Below are 26526 nucleotides of genomic sequence, written 5' to 3' on the forward strand. Positions count from 1 at the left end.
CGATGTTGTCGCCAGTGGTCGGCGGAAGGTGCACGTGCCCGTCGACCTGGGACCGGACCGCAGCGACGCACGGATGCACGCCAAGACCGTAGGATCCTACGCAGTGCCGTAGGGGACCGCACCGCCACTTCCCAGCAAATTAGGGACACTGTTGCTCCTGGGGTATCGGCGAGGACCATTCGCAACCGTCTCCATGAAGCTGGGCTACGGTCCCGCACACCGTTAGGCCGTCTTCCGCTCACGCCCCAACATCGTGCAGCCCGCCTCCAGTGGTGTCGCGACAGGCGTGAATGGAGGGACGAATGGAGACGTGTCGTCTTCAGCGATGAGAGTCGCTTCTGCCTTGGTGCCAATGACGGTCGTATGCGTGTTTGGCGCCGTGCAGGTGAGCGCCACAATCAGGACTGCATACGACCGAGGCACACAGGGCCAACACCCGGCATCATGGTGTGGGGAGCGATCTCCTACACTGGCCGTACACCACTGGTGATCGTCGAGGGGACACTGAATAGTGCACGGTACATCCAAACCGTCATCGAACCCATCGTTCTACCATTCCTAGACCGGCAAGGGAACTTGCTGTTCCAACAGGACAATGCACGTCCGCATGTATCCCGTGCCACCCAACGTGCTCTAGAAGGTGTAAGTCAACTACCCTGGCCAGCAAGATCTCCGGATCTGTCCCCCATTGAGCATGTTTGGGACTGGATGAAGCGTCGTCTCACGCGGTCTGCACGTCCAGCACGAACGCTGGTCCAACTGAGGCGCCAGGTGGAAATGGCATGGCAAGCCGTTCCACAGGACTACATCCAGCATCTCTACGATCGTCTCCATGGGAGAATAGCAGCCTGCATTGCTGCGAAAGGTGGATATACACTGTACTAGTGCCGACATTGTGCATGCTCTGTTGCCTGTGTCTATGTGCCTGTGGTTCGGTCAGTGTGATCATGTGATGTATCTGACCCCAGGAATGTGTGAATAAAGTTTCCCCTTCCTGGGACAATGAATTCACGGTGTTCTTATTTCAATTTCCAGGAGTGTAGTTTCCGCCTGGCGGTGTGCCACGAGTCGGTCGGTTGGCGTGAAACAGCGAGAAATTCTCGGTGGGCGCAGTTTAGCCGGGCCCGCTGGCGGTCTCTACGTGGTGTCGGAGTGTGTGGCGCTGTTCCTATTGCTAAGAGGTCCGCGGCTCACCGACCCTGGACACGAAAGTTCAGTTTTGATGTAACCTACCAGCAATTCAAGACTGTTCACATTGTATCGTTTGGTGTTCGTTGTCGGCTGTTGGGATATTCCCGCGAGCAACAACGTGATTTTCAAGTTGCAGAATTCTAGTCACCCTCCGGTGGAGTTTCACTGTATTTCGTTATTTGAATTGAAGTGCACTAGTGAAATCTTCTGCCTTGAGGCCGTTAACGTTCCGGTTACCTGCTCTGGTCGTTGACGTAAATTTCAGGCAGTGTAGTTACCTCATCGTGTGGTTGCTGTCCAGCACGGTGTGTAGTTTGATAGCCCCATGTATGATTGGCTGTGGGCGCCAATATCTTCTACGTTGTTCCGTTGAAGTCCCTGTTGTGCCCTGGTCACGTGAAGTGGAAGTTATCTTATCAGTTGGTCCGTTGACTGTCGGTCGGTTGGGTTGTCGTCGGATTGTGAATGGTTGGCACGACTGCCTGTCTCACCTAAGCGAGCGTTAGCGTTTGAATTCCAGGCCGACCCTCGAACATATGAGGGCCCTTGTGTGTATTGCACTATTTTTTAAAATTTGTTCTTGTTGTTTGTACTTGTATGGCTTCTAGCAGATTTTTAAAAAATTAGAGTTGTTTTGCTCTTAAGGCCTTCAGCCTAGTCCAAAGAACTGTGTCACGTAGCGCCTTTGATATTTTAAAATTTTTAATGTTGTTGAATATTTTTAGTTTGGGCCTTCAGCCTATTTTAAGTTTGAGTTCTTTTGCTCTTAAGGCCTTCAGCCTAAATTAAAGAACTGTTTCACGTAAAGCCTTTGGTATTTAACAAAAATTAATGTTATGGAGTTTTAAGTGTTAGGCCTTCAGCCGATTTGAATTTAGCTTTTCAGCCTAACTAAAGAACTGTTTTAAGATAAGGCTTGCCTTTTAAATTTCTGATTATGCTTGCGATTTAGGCTATTGCCCTTCAGCCGTTTTTAAATTAAAGTGGATTTCAGCCGGTAATTAAGTCTCAAAGATTAAACTTGTGTGTTTAAAAAAAATGTTTTTGGGATCTTGTAATGTTTGATCAAATAATAAAATTGTATGTTCGAGTGTAACTGACAGCCTGTTATTTTGGCCCCTTTCCACAATCTATCTTTCCTGTCCTGCGGGGTTAAGTAGGGCGTTTCAACCGACAAACTGTAAGGACGGATTCGTGTGTGGAAATGGAGGAAAAAAGGTGCTATCAGTATGTGTTCGGAAATAAATCGTTTCCACAGCAGATGGCGCTGATGAATGAGAGCTCCCCTGACTACATGCCGTGTGTTCCATGTGAGTTGCAGCCTGTGTGATTAGCACAGCGAACTGTAAGCTGCAGAAAGGTCCGGTATTCATGTCGGGAACAAGCCGAGATGGTGTCTGTGTTCGGCCAAGCAGACGGAATCGGTCGAGAGGCAGAGCCCGGTACTCCAGATCTGGTGCACGCACAGTGAGCCGCTTCCCTGCACGTTGGTCTGTCTGAAAGGACCCACTATCACACAAACGCCCAAAATTAGCTGGACATGTTGTGTGATGTGGTTGGTGTCTGTGAGGGTACTTGTTTTGGTGTAGCCATATTACCTCTCGACTGTTTCCATGAATTTCACCATACACGAACACCATCTGGGCTTGTTCCCGACATGAATACCGGACCATTCTGCTGCTTGCTGTACAGTGTGTCAGTCACACAGCCTGCAACACACAAGGTACCTACAGCACGTGGTCAGAGGAACTTTCAATCGTCTGCGCTATCTCCCGTCGAAGCGATGCATTTCCGGACACATGTTCATTAGACCTCTTTTCTTCCATTTCCAGTCAGTTTGTCGGTTTTATTAATGATCAGCGTATACTGATTAGATGAGGAATGATGCTAGTTATTTACGGTGGGTTGCTTGTCCAATTGTATGCGACAGAGCAACATCATAGTGTGGTTACTACAGCGTTAGTCTCCATCGACTTCCGCAGTCGCTGGCCTGCCGATAAGCATCCCAGCAGCAGCACCAACCACTTTCGCTCCGTCCACTTCCCCTAAGTAATGACTGCGTCTAGGATACTGCCATGTCTTGGTAAGCTTCCGTGTTAGCCAGAAAGTTCATCGACATGGCGGAATGCAGCAAGGTTATTTCTTCGATATGCTGAACCCCCAGACAGCCTTAATTTTAGGCCCCCTTCCCCTACCAGGGGAATGAATCGGAGCCGAAGGTTTTTTGGTAGGCCATGAATGAGCCAGCTGCTGTCTCTAAGTCAGTGCAGTACAGAAAATGTATCCGCCACAAGTCTCACCCGGCTTCGATCCGCGGACTGCTGACTGACAGAGCAGGCAACTGGCAGCTCTGCACTCTGCCACCTCCACTTGCCTAGGCCGCTCGGATTCCACCGCCGCCTCATGGCCCGAGGAACTCTAGGAATATACTACAACCACATGTATATTGCATACGGATGGCGAGGACAACATTAGAATAATTACAGCACGCACAGAGTCGTACAAAGAATCGTTCTTACGCGCTCCATACGTGAATGAAACAGGGAGAAACCCTAATAACTGGAACAAGGAGACGTACCCTCAGCCATGCATTTCGCGGTGGTTTGCAGAGTGTAGGTGTATATCTCTCCCTCGCCACCAAACGGACCAAACATGTCCCCCCCTCCCCCCACCAAGTGGCAGTCGAACGCCTCCTAACAAATACAAAGACGGCTCCCACCATCCAGTATAGGTCACTGTACATCCCGCCAGCTTCATGTGTAAAGTAGCCACATAATCGAATCGTAAGTAACTCACGAACCGTTTTTGGAGTACACCACTATGCGGGTATGGTCTATTGCTCTTCTTTTAGTGCGAATACCTTGAATTGCATCAAGAGCGGCAAGATTGTACACAGAACAGTTCTTAGGCTGATACTCTCCAAGTCGCACCACCACAGCCACGCGGGATTAGCCGAGCGGTCTGGGGTGCTGCAGCCAAGGACTGTGCGGCTGGTCCCGGCGGAGGTTCGCGTCATCCCTCGGGCATGGGTGTGTGTGTTTGTCTTTAGGATAATTTAGGTTAAGTAGTGTGTAAGCTTAGGGACTGATGACCTTAGCAGTTAAGTCCCGTAAGATTTCACACACATTTGAACATTTTTCGTACCACCACATTTTATACCGTCAGAGTAATTTGCGGGAATGGAAGTTTTTACCCCACGATAATGTGTATGAAGGAGTACTGCTACCATCGAAGCTGCAGGATTTACGGTTCTTGCGGCTACTGTAAGACATCTGCTCTCCAGTTCTCACCAAATACAAAGAGAAGTTGGCTTCAGTCGAAGAAGCGTTCTGAGTATCGTTGATATGCATATACACTGAGGCGCCAACGAAACTGGTACAGGCATGTGTATTAAAATAAAGAGATATGTAAACAGGTAGAATACGGCGCTGCAGTCGACAACACCTATATAATACAACAAGCGTATGGCACAGTTCTTAAATCCATTACTGCTGATACAATGGCACGTTATCAAGATTTAAGCGAGTTTGAACGAGGTGTTATAGTCGACGCACGAGCGATGGGGCACAGCTTCTCTGAGGCAGCAATAAAGTGGGTATTTTCCCGTACTACTATTTCACGAGTGTACCGTGAATGTCAGGAATCTGGTAAAACATCAAATCTCCGACATCGGTGCGACTGGAAAAATATCCTGCAAGAACGCGATCAACGATGAGTGAAGAGAATCGTTCAGCGTGACAGAAGTGCAACCCTTACGCAAACTGCTGCAGTTTTTTCAATGCTAGGCCATCAACAAGTGTCAGCGTGCGAACCATTCAACGAAACGTCATCGATAAGGGCTTCCGGAATTGAAGGCCTACTCGTGTACCCTTGATGGCTGCACGACACAAAGGTTTACGCCTCTCCTGGGCCCGTCAACACCGACATTGGACTGTTTATGACTGAAAACATGTTACCTGGTCGGACGAGTCTCGTTTCAAGTTGTATCGAGCGGGTGGACGTGTACGAGTATGGAGGGAACCTCATGAATCCATGGATGATGCATGTCAGCAGGGACTGTTCAAGCTGTTAGTGGCTCTGTAATGGTGTGAGGCGTGTGCAGTTGGGAGTGATATGGGACCCCTGATACGTCTATATACGACTATGCCAGGTGACCCGTACATAAGCATCCTGTCTGATTACCTGCATCCATTAATGTCCATTGTGCATTCCGACTGATTTGGGAAATTCCAGCAGGACAAGGCAACACTCCACATGTCCAGGATTGCTATTGAATGGCTCCAGCAACTCTCTTCTGGGTTTAAACATTTCCGCTGAGCACCGAACTCCTCAGACACGAACAGTATTGAGCGTATCTGGGATGCCTTGCAACGTGCTTTTCAGAAGAGATATTCACCTCCTTGTGCTCTTACGTATTTATGGAAGCCCTGCATCATTCATGCTGTCAATTCTCTCCAGAACTACTTGAGACTTTAGTCGAGTCCATGCCACGTCGTATCACGACACTTCTGCGTGTTCGCGGGGGCTTACACGATATTAGGCAGGAGTACCAGTATCTTTTGCTCTTTTCCATATTCCTCCACATCGAGGCCTATATGGTTTCCAGTAATGTCAGTGGGTCTTCCAGCAAGACAATAATTTTGTTGAGAGTGTATTATTTACTATTACAAATGGGACTGTGGGTCCGCGCTGGTTCAAATGGTTCACATGGCTCTGAGCAGTATGGGACTTAACATCTGAGGTCATCAGTCCCGTGGACTTAGAACTACTTAAACCTAACTAACCTAAAAACATCACACACATCCATGCCTGAGGCAGGATTCGAACCTGCGACAGTAGCAGCAGCGCAGTTCCGGACTGAAGCGTCTAGAACCGCTCGGCCACAACGGCCGGCCGTACTGGTTCCAAAAGCTTTTGGTTTTCTTCCCCATACTAGTTTCGGCTAGATGCCGCCGTGAGCAGTGGGTTTATTTATTCTCAAACACGCACCGTTACAAAACATTACATGTTATAACATTTGTACCCCTTTGATTCCAGGCAAAGCATTGTGCGAATATGTTTATAATACGATTTAACTTTAAAGTCCTTAATATGATTTCTAGGTTTGTTGCCGTTTTTTCGGCATACAGTGTGTTATCTGCAAGACACGAGCGGCAGTTGTTAACAACTACTGAAAAGTGAGCTTACAAACGTCAGTGTGATTACTACTGAAATTAGCCGTAGTGTTGTGAATATAATTTTGGTGGCTTTTGGGTTGTAATGTAAGCATGTCATGTACCCATGTTAGTTGGTCGGCTTTTTGGTTCTCTAAAATACAGAAAAACATAACTAATAATCTCAGCCGTAGTTCAAAACATTACACCATGCACATAAACGCATGTCCCATCGCATTCAAAGTAAGAAAGAAATGTCGACATAGCTCCCGCTAAAACCTCAAAACGTTTTCGCAATAGGCGATACGTCTCGCGACGTTTGTCAACACCAAGACAGAGTAATGCTTTGTATTACAGCCAAGATGAGATGTTATGTTTCTATCTGTTTTTAGAACAACAAAAGGCCGACCAACTAAAAACAGTACATGGCATGAGTAGGTTAGAGCCTAACAACTACCAAAATTGTACGAGATATGTGCAACACTACGGCAAATTCCAATAGTAATAACACTGATGTTTGGAACCTCAGACTTTCGTGTTTGTTAACAACGACCGCTCATGCCTTACCGGTGACACGGTGCATACCGAAAAAACGGCAACAAACATAGAAATCATTGAAGGACTCTAAATTTAAAAGGGATTATAAAACTATTCACTCATTACAGTAGCCAGAACCAAAGGATACACATGTAAAAACGTTTTTCGTAGTTTTTGCGTGTTTTATAATAAATAAACCTACTACTGACGGCGGTATTTCACCAAAACTAGTTTGGGGAAGAAAATAAACAAAAGTGTTTTTCCTCAAGGTGGACCCACGATACCATATTGTATTATTTAATGATGAGGATGCATTCACAAATCACAGGGAAGTAAATCTGTGAAGAATGCACGACTGCTCAACATGAAACTCACACTGACTTCGACAGGTGTTCAGCCAACGACAGTGGAGTGTGAAAGTGCGGTATCGCATAATCGGACAGCACGTGATCGGTCCGTTTTCAGTTGATGTTACGTTTAATGGGAAAAAGTGCACACACCTAATGATAACTACTTTACCGTTGCTCTTAGAATTTGTGCCAATGATTCTTCTGTAGCAAAACATGCATTAAATTTTTTATTTCAAAACTGGTATGTCGGAAGAGGCATTCCTAGTTACCAGTGTCCATTACGATCGCCTTACCTGTAGGCGATCTTCCGCTGTGGTCATGTAATGAATGTGGAGGACATAAGATGGCGCCTTCTGGTTTGTGTGAAATGATGACTTTAGATATTTGACATAAGTGATTTAAACAGTGCTACAGAGTGTACGAAAGTGTCTCGATGCAAATGCTACTCAGTTTAAACCTGTTCTTTAAAAAACATCACTAACAATAATATTACGGCACTGAATAATGTCTTCTTTGCTTTCTTTACACAATGTTGGGATTGCCTTATTTCATGTATCATTTTAATGTATAATTTTTCCATTTTGCAAATGTCACAGCATATGTAAAACAGAGGGGAAGAATAATTTAAATTCACTTTAAAAATAAATTTTATCCTGCAAATTCCATTAAGTTTGTGACTAAATACAGTCCTTGGCAAGCATTATCTGCTCTCATAGATATCTGGCTATTTGTCAAACATAATGGTAGAAAATCCGAATTAATTCTCTCATCTTTTTATGAGATGAATTACACTACTGGCCACTAAAAGTGCTACACCACGAACATGACCTGCTAGAGACGCTAAATTTAACCGACATGAAGAAGATTCTGTGATATGCAAATGATTAGCTTTTCACAGCATTCACACAAGGTTCTCGCCGGTGGCGACACCTACAACGTGCTAACATGAGGAAAGTTTCCAACCGATTTCTCATACACAAACAGCAGTTGACCGGCGTTGGCTGGTGAAACGTTGGTGTGCTGCCTCGTGTAAGGTGGAGAAATGCGTACCATCATGTTTCCGACTTTGATAAAGGGCGGATTGTAGCCTATCGCGATTGCGGTTTATCGTATCGTGACATTGCTGCTCGCGTTGGTCGAGATCCAATGACTGTTAGCAGAATAAGGATTCGGTGTGTTTATGAGGGTTATACGGAACCCCGTGCTGGATCCCAACGGCCTCGTATCACTAGCAGTCGAGATGACAGGCATCTTAAGCGCATGGCTGTAACGGATCGTGCAGCCACGTCTCGATCCCTGACTCAATAGATGGGGACATTTGCAAGACAACAACCATCTGCACCAACAGTTCGACCACGTTTGCAGCAGCACGGACTGTCACCTCGGTGACCATGGCTGCAGTTACACTTGACACTGCATCATCAGACAGGAGCGCCTGCAATGGTGTACTCACGGACCAACCTAGATGCGCCAATGGCAAAACATCATTTTTTCCGATGAATCCAGGTTCTGTTTACAGCATCATGATGGACGCATCCGTGTTTGGCGACATCGCGGTGAAACCACATTGGAAGCGTGTATTCGTCATCGCCGTACTGGCGTATCACCCAGCGTGATGGTATGGGGTGCCATTGGTTACACGTCTAGGTCACCCCCTGTTAGCATTGACGCCACCTTGAACAGTGGAAGTTGCATTTCAGACGTGTTACGACCCGTGGATCTACCCTTCATTCGATCCCTGCGAAACCCTACGTTTCAGCAGGATAATGCACGACTGCATGTTGCAGGTACTGTACGGGCATTTCTGGATACAGAAAATGTTCGACTGCTGCACTGACAAGCACATTCTCCAGATCTCTCAACAATTGAAAACGTCTGGTCAATGGTGGCCGAACAACTGGCTGGTCACAATAAGCGAGTCACTACTCTTGACGAACTGTGGTATCGTGTTGAAGCTGCATGGGCAGCTGCGCCTGTACATGGCATCCAAGCTCTGTTAGACTCAATGCCCAGGCGTATCAAGGCCGTTATTACGGCCAGAGGTGGTTGTTCTGGGTACTGATTTATCAGGATCTATGGACCCAAATTGCGTGAAAATGTAATAGCATGTCAGTTCTAGTATGATATATTTGTCCAATGAATACCCGTTTATCATCTGCATTTCTTCTTGGTGTAGCAATTTTAATGGCCAATAATGTAATTTCTGAGCATACTCTATGGTACGAAGCACTTTTAAATCTATGTAAAGTCAAACGCAAAAGCGAGACATGGTCTTAACCCGACAGAGCAAGTTTCCTTGGTGAGTGGCATAAACTTTCGGGTGGTGAGCGATTCACCGACCGAAACCAAACCACAAAAATTGCTACATTTAACGCATTTGTACTCCATGATCTCCTGTTAGATCTACAAAAGAGCTATATAACTGAATGTGTCTCTTTTTAATCTTCTGTTCAGACGGCCAAAAAATAGTATAGCTGCATAAAGTAAAACTGTGATTCCTGTATCTCGATTATTATTGTTTAGAATCTACGGATTTACAGTTACATTTCATTGATCAAATAACATTAGCAGAACTTTGCTGGTATAACTTTATTTATGTATAGGGGCAGCCCATGCTGATGACATACATTATCTGTTCGCGACATCGACTCTTGATCCAGATTCGGATGGGGGTATTGTCCGGGCTCAGATGACAGCTATGTGGACTAACTTTGCTAAGTACGAGTGAGTACAATTATTATCACCTTTCTATACCAATTTTAAATGGGTTGTAATTTAAGGCGAGAGAATAAATTTGAACTGCGTCATGTCGATATATCACTCTTGAGAGATATTTCAGGCGTCACTACAATCAGAACATAATAATCTGCACAACGGCATCGATAGGAGTGTTCTCTGAATGATTTGTAGTAAATTCTACGGAATACAGTTCATGATTTCATCATATTAGGCGTCTCATTTTTCAGTTTCATTTTTGTGACAAAAGTCGAAATCGTCATTTAACAACTGAAAATATTAACAGCGCGTCTAACTACAGCAGTAATAACATATCAAGCCGTTACGTAATAGAAGACTGAAATATGTAGAAAGTTGTTCTAAGAGAATTCAATGAATTGTTGTTGGAAGTGTGACTATTATACCCGAGCCTTGTGATGATGAACATACAAAGGAACACATCCTTAAAACCATATTTTTATTCGGAGACTGGTTATACATACGTTACGAGGGACACATGAGAGAACTATTAAACTGTCATCGAGGGAAGGATCGATGATTAGAGTTTCAACGTCCCCTTGAGGTTGGGTGACTATAGGCGTTGCTTAAGAAGAGGGAAATCGGCCGTTTTCTTTCATTGGAGCCATCCCGGCAGTGATCTTGAAATATTAAGACAAATATGACTAGCAAGTGCTAATCTTGTTACCAAAACCATCAGTTATCAAGAGGAAGTAAAGTCGGGTGCGCCGTGTGACGAGAAAAGGTGCCCTCTGAGCATTCGTGCATTACGTGCTTGTCTATTTGGTTTATGGGACAGAGACGTGAAAAGAGTTCGGCATATCCCTAAACAAGGGAGGGAAACTCACATCAGTGCAGACCGATGTACAACTGCAATTCGGTATAGCGTGATATTTAGTGGCGAAACACTACTGCACTAACGTGCTTTGATTCTTATATTTTTATGGTGTACGTTATTCAGCGCGTGTTTCTCTTTCCCATTAAATTATTTTCGGTCGAGCATATCTTATCGTACGACTGTGTCTACGAAACAGACGTTGTAAGGAAAGGATACAAATACATTGTCTTAAATCCAGTTATCAGAATAAGACTTTTCTCTCCTCGTGTTTTGCATAAATCGTGAGCGAATTACGGACAGAGATACAGAAACACTTATTTCCAGTGTTGTTATAGCGCGACGCTTCAGCTGATGACAGCATGAAACAACTGGTGTGGCGTCATCTATCATGGTTCCATGTGCTTACGACATGCAAAGAACGTATCCTACGTTTTCTGAATGTAACGAGAACGCAAATGACAATCTCGCCTCTAAGACGGAAAGAACCTGTGGCCACAGTAACAATGCTCAAAGAACTTGTGCAGTTGTATATTAGAGAACAATGTATACAGATTCATGAAACATCATACAGAACGCAGTAAACTCTACAATGACTCCCTCACGGTGCCCGAGACCAATGAGTGTTGCTTAGTCCAGGGCATCTGTGTGGGACGATAAGCGGCCGTTGATATCTGCTGCTGCAATGTCTGGTTGTCACTTCACCCTCAGGTTGCTCGACGTTCACGAGTCTACGTGCAAGCCGTTACTCTTGTGCAATTGTAAGTACGGATGAAAGGCTCTGGTAGCTCTCACGAACTGACTTCGTTGTGCCATCAATAAAAATGTTACTCATTTGTGCATACCCGTTCTCAATAATTTTCAACATACTCATTAAAAGTGTCCAAAACTTTGTTCCATTGCAACACCAAGATTTCGAAGTGTGCATATATATAATTACAGATAATTATCATAAGATCTATGAAGCCACAGTTTAACGACGAAAGAATGTGCATATCGGCGAACAGCCTCGTAATCTGATTCTTCGGTTGCATCAAGGAAGGTAAAAAACTCTCTAAGGATCCGAAGCCTATGCAAAGGCTTTCTACCTCTTTCCATTTCTGCAGGTGCACATGTGCAGTAGATTATTCAATACTTACACACAGCTCGTGGTTCCGTCAGAAAATGACTTCATGGTTTTCATCCAGATATATGTACATTTCCATGTCTTATCGTACAGATTGGTCAAATGTTATTACATAAATGGAGACTTTATTGGTTACTTTAGTCAGAATTTAAAACTTCACGAGAGCTGACATGCGGAATTTTTGCGTCACGTACAAGAGCTACTGGTCGTGTTGCTTCGTTGGTAACATCCTTACGTAGAATATCTGATAATTTTCCTGAAGCCTTTCGATACCACTGACAAAAAGAGACAAACACTTAAAGCATTAAAGATTTCTCCACACGCTAACTAATCAATCATTAATAAACTTCACAGGTAGTTAAAAATGGAAAACGTTATAGTAATGGAATTGTTTTATGAGCAATGTCTTGTGGCGTAGCAAGACAGCCACGCCACTCGCAAGTAGCCGAAAGGCACGCGTTAAGCTCACGCAGATGGGCGTGAGGTCTGAAACAGGATACGTAATGAATGCTATAAAGAAAAGTACGTAGCTGCTGGAATACTTAACTTTAATCCATCATTTGTATACAGCATTCTTGATGATACAAGTGAGACTCTCTCCAGAAACGGTTAATGGCGCCTTGCTAGGTCGTAGCCATGGACTTAGCTGAAGGCTATTCTAACTGTCTCTCGGCAAATGGGAGAAAGGCTTCGTCAGTGTAGTCGCTAGCAAAGTCGTCGTACAACTGGGGCGAGTGCTAGTACGTCTCTCTAGACCTGCCGTGTGGTGGCGCTCGGTCTGCAATTACTGACAGTGGCGACACGCGGGTCCGACATGTACTAATGGACCGCGGCCGATTTAAAGCTACCACCTAGCAAGTGTGGTGTCCGGCGGTGACACCACACAATGTACTATAAGCTTTAATGTACTTTGAAACAAAAGTTAATCTGTACAGTCTTTGGATCCTCTGTATCTCATTAGAAGTCTAATGAAATGTCTTTTTATTTCTGTAATTGTTTACTGTTGCCAATGACATAAATTTCCGGATGGAGCGCTAAGTAAGCTACAGCAAAAAATCACGGAAACGTAATTGTAACTGTACTTTTAAGCCTACATCATGGGTATGAAAACAGTTATAGTACTGTATCCAAACGACAAGTATTATATTACAGCTTTTACCCGTTAAGTATTTTTGACATTTTGCGTATTTCATTAAGGAACCAATGATAAGGGCAGTTTACCATAGAATTACTGAATGTTTTCTGCCAAATCACAAAAAGTTAACCGTAGGGCAGATGAGTTCCCAACCTGTAATATTTGCTACCTGATGTCCATTTATGGCGTTATATGGTCCCTCGTAAATGTTTTATTTTTTGTTATTGTTTGTTGTTTTTATGCATATAAACTGGTTTCCTATTCTTTAACTTACGTGCGTGTCTGTGTTGTAATGTGAACCTGAACAATGCGAGCAGTTTGCTTCCGTAAACGCTGTCTAGTGAAATAAGTCGCCAAACTGGACCGCGGAGGGCACGGCTTGTGATTTGCGGGAGGATATAAGTCGGCCTCGCGCCACCAGGAGCCCATTTCGTCAACGCATCTGACGATGCCGGCTCGTCTGATCGGCGTAATATTACAAGTGCTCCCCGTTGGACGCTGTGGACCGGCAGTACACCCGTGGACTGTTCGATAACAGAACATGTATTACGATCTACACTTAAACATGCGGTATAAGGCGAAAGAAAATTGTTGCAGCATGAGGAGTAATATGTATGATAAGATATATAGTGTCTAAGCGAATTTAACCAATTCTCTAATAAAAACTTAATACAAAACACAAACTTTTGACACAGTATTAACCCACAAGGTTTTAAAGTAAATATGCATATGCGGTGTAGTTATGGTAGTAGAAATGAGCAAAAAAATATATTCCTAACACTCTTAAAGGTAAAATTTGTCAAATGTTACAAAACAAGTGACAAAAGATAATATGCATAACTGTAAATGTCAAAATTCCCCACGTTAATATTGATTAGCACGGAAAAAGTACACTCCTGGAAATTGAAATAAGAACACCGTGAATTCATTGTCCCAGGAAGGGGAAACTTTATTGACACATTCCTGGGGTCAGATACATCACATGATCACACCGACAGAACCACAGGCACATAGACACAGGCAACAGAGCATGCACAATGTCGGCACTAGTACAGTGTATATCCACCTTTCGCAGCAATGCAGGCTGCTATTCGCCCATGGAGACGATCGTAGAGATGCTGGATGTAGTCCCGTGGAACGGCTTGCCATGCCATTTCCACCAAGGCAGAAGCGACTCTCATCGCTGAAGACGACACGTCTCCATTCGTCCCTCCATTCACACCTGTCGCGACACCACTGGAGGCGGGCTGCACGATGTTGGGGCGTGAGCGGAAGACGGCCTAACGGTGTGCGGGACCGTAGCCCAGCTTCATGGAGACGGTTGCGAATGGTCCTCGCCGATACCCCAGGAGCAACAGTGTCCCTAATTTGCTGGGAAGTGGCGGTGCGGTCCTCTACGGCACTGCGTAGGATCCTACGGTCTTGGCGTGCATCCGTGCGTCGCTGCGGTCCGGTCCCAGGTCGACGGGCACGTGCACCTTCCGCCGACCACTGGCGACAACATCGATGTACTGTGGAGACCTCACGCCCAACGTGTTGAGCAATTCGGCGCTACGTCCACCCGGCCTCCCGCATGCCCACTATACGCCCTCGCTCAAAGTCCGTCAACTGCACATACGGTTCACGTCCACGCTGTCGCGGTATGCTACCAGTGTTAAAGACTGCGATGGAGCTCCGTATGCCACGGCAAACTGGCTGACACTGACGGCGGCGGTGCACAAATGCTGCGCAGCTAGCGCCATTCGACGGCCAACACCGCGGTTCCTGGTGTGTCCGCTGTGCCGTGCGTGTGATCATTGCTTGTACAGCCCTCTCGCAGTGTCCGGAGCAAGTATGGTGGGTCTGACACACCGGTGTCAATGTGTTCTTTTTTCCATTTCCAGGAGTGTAAATAGTAATGTTATTTCTGTGCACACAACTAAGAAATTTCACTGTTTTACCGGACTACACACAGAACACAAACCATTACTAACTTACAACAACCATATGTAATATAACAAATCAGCTACAAACATATTTGAGGACAAGAAAGAACCATGATTGAACTAACTAAAGAAAACGTTATTGAATACATTCAGAAAATTAGGTGCAAGAAACAAATCCGGGTAGAAAGGCTTTAGTAATTAGTCAGTCAGAAGAAGAAACTTTGAAATATCATCTTACACTAACAAAGAAAATGGAAAAGACATAAATACTGAAATGCTACTCCAAAGTAAATTTAACTTCCTGATTAAATAATACTGTAAATGACGTGTTTTTGTTTCATCTTCAGCATTTTAGTTTGAATGAAACAGGAATAAATGATAGAAAAATTGATTGGTTAAAACTAGCGGTAAGAAACAGACGCAAGTAAAGTAACCAAAGCTAGGTCTCAGTGCACGGATCCCTTATGTATTCTTATTTCCTTCCTCAGCCTTTATCACATTTCTCATCATTATCAACTTATTATTATCATATTACCTTTTACCATCCTTCGTCATATACTTCCACATTCATGCTCATATTTCGGCAATTACGAAACGAATTCTCTATTTCAATATCACATTTGTCGTGTGCCAACGTACCACAGTACCAAACATCATTTATCAACCGCCAACCATTTCATCTTACCACTTCAAAACCAGCAACATTACGAACACAACAAGAAAACCTAAATACAAGCTACACCATGTTGTTGTGGTCTTCAGTCCTGAGACTGGTTTGATGCAGCTCTCCATGCTACTCTATACTGTGCAAGCTGCTTCATCTCCCCAAAATACATCCTTCTGAATCTGCTTGGTGTAGTCATCTCTTGGTCTCCCTCTACGATTTTTGCCCTCCACGCTGCCCTCCAATGCAAATTGGTGATCCCTTGATGCCTCAGAATATGTCCTACCAATCGATCCCTTCTTCTAGTCAAATTGTGCCACAAACTTCTCTTCTCCCCAATCCTATTCAATATCTCCTCATTAGTTATGTGATCTACCCATCTAATCTTCAGCATTCTTCTGCAGCACCACATTTCGAAAGCTCCTATTCTCTTCTTGTCCAAACTATTTATCGTCCATGTTTCACTTCCATACATGGCTACACTCCATACAAATACTTTCAGAAATGACTTCCTGACACTTCAATCTATACTCGATGTTAACAAATTTCTCTTCTTCAGAAACGCTTTCCTTGCCATTGCCAGTCTACATTTTATATCTTCTCTACTTCGACCGTCATCGGTTATTTTGCTCCCCAAATAGCAAAACTCCTTTACTACTTTAAGTGTCTCATTTTATAATCTAATACCCTCAGCATCTCCAGACTTAATTCGACTTAATTCTCGTTTTCATTTTGTTGATGTTCATCTTATATCCTCCTTTCAAAACGCTATCCATTCCGTTCAACTGGTCTTCCAAGTCCTTTGCTGTCTCTGACAGAATTACAATGTCATCGGCGAACCTCAAGGTTTTTATTTCTTCTCCATGGATTTTAATACCTACTCCGAATTTTTCTTTTGTTTCCTTCACTGCTTGCTCAATATACAGATTGAATAACATCGGGGATAGGCTACAATCCTGTCTCACTCCATTTTTAACCACTGCTTCCCTTTCATGCCCCTCGACTCTTATAACTGCCATTTGGTTTCTGTACAAATTGTAAATAGCCTTTCGTTCCCTGTATTTTACCCCTGCCACCCTCAGAATCTGAAAGAGAGTATTCCAGTCAACACTGTCAAAAGCTTTCTCTAAGTCTACAAAAGCTAGAAACGTAGGTTTGCCTTTCCTTAATCTTTCTTCCAAGATAAGTCGTAGGGTCAGTATTGCCTCAGGTGTTCCAATATTTCTACGGAATCCAAACTGATCTTCCCCGAGGTCGGGTTCTACTAGTTTTTCCATTCGTCTGTAAAGAATTCGCGTTAGTATTTTGCATCCGTGACTTATTAAACTGATAGTTCGTTAATTTTCACATCTGTCAACACCTGCTTTCTTTGGGATTGGAATTATTATATTCTTCTTGAAGTCTGAGGGTATTTCGCCTGTTTCATTTATCTTGGTCACCAGAAGGTAGATTTTTGTCAGGACTGGCTCTCCCAAGGCCGTACAGTAGTTCTAATGGAATGTTGTATGCTCCCAGGGCCCTGTTTCGACTTAGGTCTCTCAGTGCTCTGTCAAACTCTTCACGCAGTATCATATCTCCCATTTCATCTTCATCTACATCCTCTTCCATTTCCATAATATTGTCCTCAAATACATCGTCCTTGTATAGACCGTCTATATACTCCTTCCACCTTTCTTCATTCCGTTCTCTGCTTAGAACTGGGTTTCCATCAGAGCTCTTGATATTCATACAAGTGGTTCTCTTTCCTCCAAAGGTCTCTTTAATTTTCCTGTAGGCAGTATCTATCTTACCACTAGTGAGATAAGCCTCTACATCCTTACATTTGTTCTCTAGCCATCCCTGCTTAGCTATTTTGCACTTCCTGTCGATCTCATTTTTGGGACGTTTGTATTCCTTTTTGGCTGCTTGATTTATTACATTTTTATATTTTCTCCTTTCATCACTTAAATTCAATATTTATTCTGTTACCCAAGGATTTCTACTAGCCCTCGTCTTTTTACCTGCTTGATCCACTGCTGCCTGCACTACTTCATCCCTCAAAGCTACCCACTCTTCTTCTACTGTATTTCTTTCCCCCATTCCCGTCAATTGTTCCCTTATGCTCTCCCTGAAACTCTGTATAACCTCTGGTTTAGTCAGTTTATCCAGGTCCCATCTCCTTAAATTCCCACCTTTTTGCAGTTTCTTCAGTTTTAATCTACAGTTCATAACCAATAGATTGTGGTCAGAGTCCACATCTGCACCTGGAAATGTCTTACAATTTAAAACCTGGTTCCTAAATCTGCAGCCGGCGGGGGTGGCCAAGCGGTTCTAGGCGCTACAGTCTGGAACTGCGAGACCGCTACGGTCGCAGGTTCAAATCCTACCTCGGGCATGGATGTGTGTGATGTCCTTAGGTTAGTTAGGTTTAAGTAGTTCTAAGTTCTAGGGGACTGATGACCATATGAGTTTAGTCCCATAGTGCTCAGAGCCATTTTAACCATCCTAAATCTCCGTCTTACCATTATATAATCTATCTGAAACCTGTCAGTATCTCAAGGCTTCTTCCATGTATACAACCTTCTTTCATGATTCTTCAATCAAGTGTTAGCTATGATTAAGTTGTGCTCTGTGCAAAATTCTACCAGGCGGCTTCCTCTTTCATTTCTTACCCCCAATCCATATTCACCTACTATGTTTCCTTCTCTCCCTTTTCATACTACTGAATTCCTGTCACACATAACTATTAAATTTTCGTCTCCCTTCACTATCTGAATATTTTCTTTTATTTCATCATACATTTCTTCAATTTCTTCGTCATCTGCAGAGCTAGTTGGCATATAAACTTGTACTACTGTAGTAGGCGTGGGCTTCGTGTCTATCTTGGCCACAATAATGTGTTCACTATGCTGTTTGTAGTAACTTACCAGCATTCTTATTTTTTATTCATTATTAAACCTACTCCTGCATTAACCCTATTTTATTTTGTATTTATAACCCTGTATTCGCTTGACCTCCTGTCACCGAACTTCACCAATTCCCACTATATCTAACTTTAACCTATCCATTTCCCTTTTTAAATTTTCTAACGTACCTGCCCGATTAAGGGATCTGACATTCCACGCTCCTATCCGTAGAACGCCAGTTTCTTTCTCCTGATAACGGCGTCCTCTTGAGTAGTCCCCGCCCGGAGATGGGAATGGGGGACTATTTTACCTCCGGAATATTTTACCCAAGAGGACGCCATCATCATTAACCATAGAGTAGAGCTGCATGCCCTCGGGAAAAACTACGGCTGTAGTTTCCCCTTGCTTTCAACCGTTCGCAGTACCAGCACAGCAAGGCCGTTTTGGTTAGTGTTACAAGGCCAGATCAGTCAACCATCGAGACTGTTGCCCCTGCAACTACTGAAAAAGCTGCTGCCCCTCTTCAGGAACCACACGTTTGTCTGGCCTCTCAACAGATAACCCTCCGTTGCGGTTGCACCTCTGTATCGTTGAGGCATGCAAGCCTCCCTACCAGCGGCAAGGTCCATGGTTCATGGTTAATAAATAAAGGAATTAAATTCCTCTGGCACACTAAGCCGAACGAAAACTCATCTTCATCTAATCTGATCATTCTCCAGCCTTAAAGTTTCACTTTGGCACATAATTTTTTAGCGAGGTGTTGCAGTGGTTAGCACACTGGAGTTACATTCGGGAGGACATCGGTTCAAATTCGCATCTGGCCATACTGATTTAGGTTTTCCGTGATTACCCTAAATCTCTTCAGGCAAATGTCACAACGGTTCGTTTGAAACAGCAAGGCCGATATCCTTTCCCATCCTTCCCTCACCTGATGGGACTGATTAACTCAAATCAACCAACCAGCCAGCACCTAGATTCTTTGGACTCCTGAATTATATTTTCATCACAATTTGCTGATTCCTAAATGGAACAGTTGTATAACTCTAAAAGAATATTTTCACAAGTAAATTTACCCACATAATGCCGTGTTACAACATTTACAGACAAACTATAAAGTCATGGCAGTAAAATCAAATTTATAAGCAATGAGTATACTACAAGAAGAAAAGCGAACAGGACCCTCTAAATCCTTCTTTTCTTTCCTAATCGCCCATGCAAGACTTACAAATTTTTCATAATTTACTTCTATGAGCTGAGTAACAATTAATCCCTTCCGTGGTAGACATAAATCCATTAAACAAATAAAAACTTATTCAGATACATGGCAAAGTAATCTCTACCAAATACCATATATTCTCTACATTACAATGCAATACATGGAAATGAAAAGGCAACAATAAAAATTACAGCAATACATATTGCATAATCAACTGACAGTCAACTGGTTCAAGAAGTTAGCTATGTACAAACGTACTACATGAAAAATGTTCGTTAAGTATTCACAGCTTTTCTTCTTTTCTAATATTTCGAAACACCATAAATTTTCCAACCCTCAGGAAACGTTTGTAATTGAAGCCGTCCACCATCTTGCCTACGACAGAAATTTTATTCTCGAGAATGTTCACCAACACGAGTTTCATTGTTCATTGTATATCTGAATGACAATGTCAAAAATCACTAACATCGCCTCCTCCAGTAAGTTTTCTTTCGATTCCTGTGAGTTGATCGGACATAGTATTTACGTCCCGTTTCTGTTTATGATTGTTTTCATCTGAGCAACTTTAAATTGTTTATCCGAACCCCTTCTGCATTGGACGACAAATTTGTGATTTTCGTGTTAAGTTCGTCAACTTTCTCAGAAATAGTACCCTGTTGTTCTTTCTGTATTTCTGATTGTAATTTCAGTGCTTTGATTTGTTCACCTGTTTCGCGAATAGTAACATCGAATCACTCGTTCCGTTCCTTTACTTGAGTGATCTGCGAATTCTGCATTACACTATTTACTTCGCCTAATATTTCTTCACATGTTTCTCTCGACGGGACATCCACAACATTGGTTCATCGTCAATGATGAAATCCGCTACAGTTGTAAAAATTATTGATTTCTAAAAAGAAAAGCTCTGCTCGCTTTCAGGACATACGTCCCATCTTCAGGGTCATCTGAAAAGTTTGAAATTGATAATAATAACTATCCACATCATTAAGATAAACAAAAGCAACAGAAATTCTTAGAAAAAACGTAAAGCACATTTATTAAAATGTGGGTCTACAAAGGATGCGTAACTAAGGTTAAAATAGTTTAAAATATGTTAAAATAGTACATCTATGGTACATAGGCTATTTTAACACATTTTAATCTGTTTTAACCTTTGTTATGCAACCTTTATGGACTGAAATTTTAATGCACGTGTAGGGATTTTTACTGAGAATTTCTATTGGTCCTGTTTAGCTTTGACTATCTTAATTATATGGATAGTTAGTATTATTAATTTAAAATTTAGCAGATGCACCTGCAGATGGGTAGTGGTTTCCTTTTCAGAAATAAACTATTTTTTACAATTGTAACGGATTTTACCATTGATAAGAATTCATCTTTATTCCAGTGTTGATTCTTTTCAACATTTGAAATGTCCTATCTACCCTTTTTTCTCTTTCTGAACGTGTTTCGTTCTGCTGACGCTCGTCTCATTATTTTGGAACCTGGTCTCAATAATATTCATTATCGCTTTCCTAATTAGAGTTGTTGAATTCTCTTTCTGTGATTTTACCTCTTCCTGTGACCTAGTATATTCTTCGTTTGACTTTTTTTATCTATTCCAGTTTCTCTTCTCGTTTTCTAGTGTTTTCTTCCTGTGGCCTAAACATCTCTTTCTGTTTCTCTTTCATTGACCTAATATTTTCTTACTGTTTACTGGTACTTTCCTGAATATATGTAATCGTCCCATCTTGTGGATTTTTTTATCTGTAGCAACAATTCTACAATATTGACGTTACCAGATTCTACAGTAATGTCAACAGAACACGTCGCAAGTACAGTTTAGGTAGCATGATGTAACTTCTTATCATAGAATGAAATACTATAAAAATCCTGTTGCCCATAAAAAATGAAACTTTTCATCACTGACTGGCCACGAAAGCGTAACTCGTAAATTAATAAAAATCCTGCATATATATGAAATCTAGTAAAATATCCGCTACAATGACCTTAATCTGCACAATTAATTTCCATCAAATCGCAAAAATGACGTTCAAATCAAACAAAAACAAATTCCTCAAATTGCTACAGGAACGTATATACAACCACTTCGGTTGCACAAAATTTTGTCAGTTGACCACGGTTTCTACTGCACTAGGGCAATCTTCATCAGAATGAAATGTTACGTGGAATACATGTAATCACACCATGGTTAAAAACGTCTGAGCAAAAGTGCTCTCGTCAAACAGGAATCCCGAAAACTAAATTACATACACGCCAACGAGTAACACTACACTGTATGAATAAGGTCGGCTGACAAAGTATGTTAAATCTGAACTAACTTTACTCAAACTAATCCTGATAATAATTTTGTAATTCAGTGCTTAACGGTGAATGATTTTAGACGCTCAAAAGTGATGAATATTAAAATACAGTGGCGCAGAAAACTAACTAACTAAGAAAAAAGAAAAGAAAAGATACTGGCCAAGTGCAGTGCTGTGAAAAGCACCTATGGTATGCCCATCACTCTTTTTTTGAACGACTGTGATTCATTCAATGCAATGCAGTAACACCATATTACCAAATTAAATTTTCCTGAGTGAACGGTGAGAAGAACTAGGTTTACTGAATGATGACAAGAACGAAACATTCAAAAATTGTGTTGTGAATTATGAAACTCATTCCTTAACAATTACAACAGTTTTTACAAAATTCATTTGCAATTAAAAAAATATTAATGTGCCATTTAATACGTTACTGAAATGGTAAAGGAGCACAGAAACGAAAATCTGCATAAAAGACGTATGAGCAAATAATTTTGCTTCATCTCGCCTCGACAATCAAGCTAAGTGACCGGAATCAACTAGAAAAATCATAGTTAAAATTTGCCTCGTCAAATTCATCAAAAACTACGCATGTGAGAGTCCTGTAGTGACATTATCTGAATATCTTCATACTTTTTCTAATGAATCTTTAGAAAATCTTATTTCCAGAAAGCAACGCCCTCCGCGTTTGCGTCTCTGTGTTCAGCTAGTTATTTCCAGACCACTCGGCAGCGTGATCAACACTCGAGTGTCTCGCCTAGTTAGCACTGAATGCCCACTGGCAACGGCAATGCTACCGACCTCTCATTGAATACCAGCAATAAGCTAGAAAGCTTACACTCTGTAAAAAGTATAATACGGAGTGAACCTGAGCTGCACTCATAAAACGATGATGGCTGGGGGCTAGTTCCTGAATAACTCAATTTCGTTTGATTTCTGACAATAATTTACTTTTGTGTCTGTATTGTATTGAAAATTTCTGTACAACAGCCCAAATGTTGACTGTATATACTGCTGAAAATTAGTTTATGTGGTTCCTACATGACAGGGGTAATCAATACAGTAGAAAACGAATGGATAGCTTTGAGATATCAATTAGTAAAGCCAGCAGATGATGAAGCAGGTAAAAAGACACGACCTAGCATGAGCCCTTGGACAACGAAAGAGGCATAGAATTTAACTGATGAAAGGAGAAAATATACTGGAGAAAGGGAATACAAACGTTTAAAACATCGAATAGACAGGCAGTGTAAAATGGGTAAGCAGGAATGGCTAGAGGACAAATGCAAGGATTTAGAAGCATATGTCATTAGGAGAAAGATAGATAACGGCTAAAGGAATATTAAGGAGGCCTTTGGGGTAAAGAGGAACAGCTGTTTGAATAACAAGAGCTCAGAATGAAAAAGAGTCCTACGCCAAGATGGGAAAGCTGAAAGGTTGGTTTCAGGAGAAATCTAGAAAAACGCGAGGCAATACTGACCCTCCGACTTATCTTAGACGATAGTTTAAGGAAAGGCAAACCTACATTTACAGCATTCGTTGATTTAGAGAAAGCTTTTGACAGAGTTGGAGATAGCAGAGATAAAATACAGGGAGCGAAAAGCTATTTGCAGCTTGTACAGATATCAGACGGTAGTAATCAGTTGAGGGGAACGAAAGGGAAGCAGTGGTTGAGAAGGGCGTGAGACAAGGTTTCAGCCTATCCCCGATGTGATTCAATCTGTGCGCTGAGGAAGCAGTAAAGGAAACGAAAGAAACATTTGGAGTGGAAATTAAAGTTCCCGGAAAAGAAATAAAAGCTTTGAGGTTTGGCGATGACGCTGTAATTCCGTCAGAGACAGCAAAGGAGTTGAAGAGCAGTTGAACGGGATGGACATTGTCTTGAAAGGAGGTCGTAAGATGAACATCAATAAAATCAAAAGAAGAATAATGGAATTTAGTCGAATTAAGTTAGGTGATACTGATGGAATTAGCTTAGCAAACGAAGCACTTAAAGTAATAGGTGAGTTTTGCTATTTGGGCTTCAAAATAACTGATGACTGCGGAAGCACAGAAGATATAAAATGTAGACTGGCAATGGCAAGAAAAACAGAGAAATATGTTAACAGCGAATATAGTTTTGTGTGCTTGGAAGTCTTTTCTGAGAGAATTTGTCTGGAGTGGAGCTATGCATGGAGGTGAAACATAGACGATAATAGACAAAAGAAAATAGAAGCCTCCGAAATGTGGTGCTACAGACGAGTGCTTAAGATTAGGTAGATCGAGGAGGTATTAAACAGAATTGGGGAGACAAGAAATTTGTGGCACAACTTGATCAAAAGAAGGGATCGATTGATAGGACACATCCTGAGACATCAAGGAATCACCAGTTTAGTACTGGAGGGAAGTGAAGGGAGGCAAAAATTTCTCAAGAAGAGATGAATACAGTAAGCAGTTCCAGAAGGATGTTGGTTCCGAAGTTATTCGGAAATGAAAAGGCTCGCATAGGATGGAGCAGCATAGAGAGCTGCATCAAACAAGTCTTCGGACTGACGACCACAACAATCGTATAACGGTACGTCTGCACAAATTACACTCTATGTAAGGAACCACAGTTTGAACAGCACTGGATTCGTCGAAGTGGTCCTACTCCACGCCCTTATCCGTCATAAGGCATGTTAACAATGAACTTCAACTTTCGCGGGCCTATGAAGACCGAAGTTTACGAGACTTCTGTCGTTACTCACATGGAGACGGATTGTCACAGCCGCGGAAAAAGTACGGCTAACTCTTGGGTTTTTGGAGACTATAAGACAACTCATTGTGTATCGTTGTACACTCCGCGGTTATCATGGTGATCGTTATTTTCAACAATACGTCTAAGCGAACAGATCCGCATTTGTTGGTACTGTGCTGTACACTGAGAGAACAGACATGGCACGCTGTCACAAAAGTATAAGAGTTTCGTTTCAGTGTTGTGGCATTACTTTGTGTTTTCTGTTGAGCATTTTGGTGATTACATGTTACAAGATATTTCATTGTTGTGGAAGTAATTGTACTATCAAATCGGATAAATCATAATTACGTTATCATTCTGTATCTAGGCAGCAAGGAACCGCAAGTACGTTATACAAAAATAGTCATAAAATACTCCTGCACGACCTCTGGAATTCCTTAGGTGGAGTTTTGCTGCATCCCGTATACGTCTGACGACTGGGTGTATTGCTGCGAGGGGCGCGTCGACAGAGGTGTTACCACACGATAACACTGTATGCAGAAGTGGCACCGCGTCGTCTTATCAGACAAATTCCGGTTCTGCGTACAGCATCATGTTAGATGTGTCTGTATGTCGCCTGGTGCAGGGGAACGAACGTTGCCATATTCCATTGTTAAATGTAATATGGGCCTAGCGAAGAGTTGAAACATACGGAATGACATACTGACATCTTTCACTGAAGTTCAGTTCGACTCAAAGACAAACTGTGTTGTGGTAGAATCATTATTTCTGCGAGAGGTGGCAGCTTAATGTGGAAAATTTCGAGCTCACTATCCCACCATCTCATCGACAGATTTAATCATGTGATCTGCCTGCTATACTGTATATGCACTGCCATCATTAGATAAAAATAGAACTTGTAGCCTAGCCACAATGTTCACATCAAAATTCTACCATACATTATAGAGAATCTGACACTTCGATACACTTGTTAACGGTATACAATATATTTGGGTTCTGTTTTGAATTCAAGATGGGTATAGTCGAAATGTACCATAAGGAATCTCTACTTATTGTGATCTAGACAAATCCTGAGTGTAAGAAACTAAATGTTACGATGGTGAAGGGACGCTGGGTAATAAACCGCAACGTTTGTATTCTTGTTTCAGCAACCCAACACCGGAAGGAAACTCGCTTCTGACAGAAGTCTGGAACGAGTATGACGAATCGTCGCCGACATACCTCGAGATAACATCTCCTCTTAAAACAGCGAAGAGTTTGTTTGGTACAGATATGAATTTCTGGCACGATCTGCTGCCGTAAACACTAATTTCCTTGTGCTGTTTAAGCGAAGTTGGGTCATTTATTACGAAGTACTCGTACTAAAAACGTAAATATCAGTCAGTGACTTCATCATAAACTGAAATGGAAATAAGATGACAGTCCTCTTCATTATGAAATATATACTAAATGCGTCTAAGTGAACGAATAAAAAAATGTTATACATGTAAATGCTTCAATAAACTTTCGTTTTCCAAAATATTTTGCTTTGTAGTACCACCTTATTTCGCTTATTTTTAAGTAATATTCCGACAGTACGAAAATATTTTGCATAAATGTACTATACTCTGACGTACAGTGTGCAATCTATTCTGAGCTTCTTTATGACACCGTTTCTTCAATAGATGGTATACAGGGGTAAATACAAATCATAACGCTGGTTCTTTGATAACACTCTGCAATAACTTCTTGATGTGTTTACAAAACAGTAGATACAA

The 26526-nt window shown here is 42.2% G+C and overlaps 1 protein-coding gene across 1 annotated transcript in view; it reads left to right on the forward strand.

The window, feature by feature from the left end:
* The window catches only part of LOC126156918 (esterase FE4-like), a 101868-nt gene extending 75797 nt beyond the window's left edge, over positions 1 to 26071 (forward strand). Inside the window, exons 10-11 of the mRNA XM_049916341.1 lie at positions 9835 to 9955; positions 25918 to 26071. Of these exons, the coding sequence (XP_049772298.1) occupies positions 9835 to 9955; positions 25918 to 26071 (275 nt within the window). The remainder of the gene's footprint in view (positions 1 to 9834; positions 9956 to 25917) is intronic.
* The last annotated feature ends 455 nt before the right edge of the window (positions 26072 to 26526 follow it).

This window comes from Schistocerca cancellata, chromosome 2, assembly GCF_023864275.1.
Source record: "Schistocerca cancellata isolate TAMUIC-IGC-003103 chromosome 2, iqSchCanc2.1, whole genome shotgun sequence".
Classification (NCBI taxonomy): Eukaryota; Metazoa; Arthropoda; class Insecta; order Orthoptera; family Acrididae; genus Schistocerca; species Schistocerca cancellata.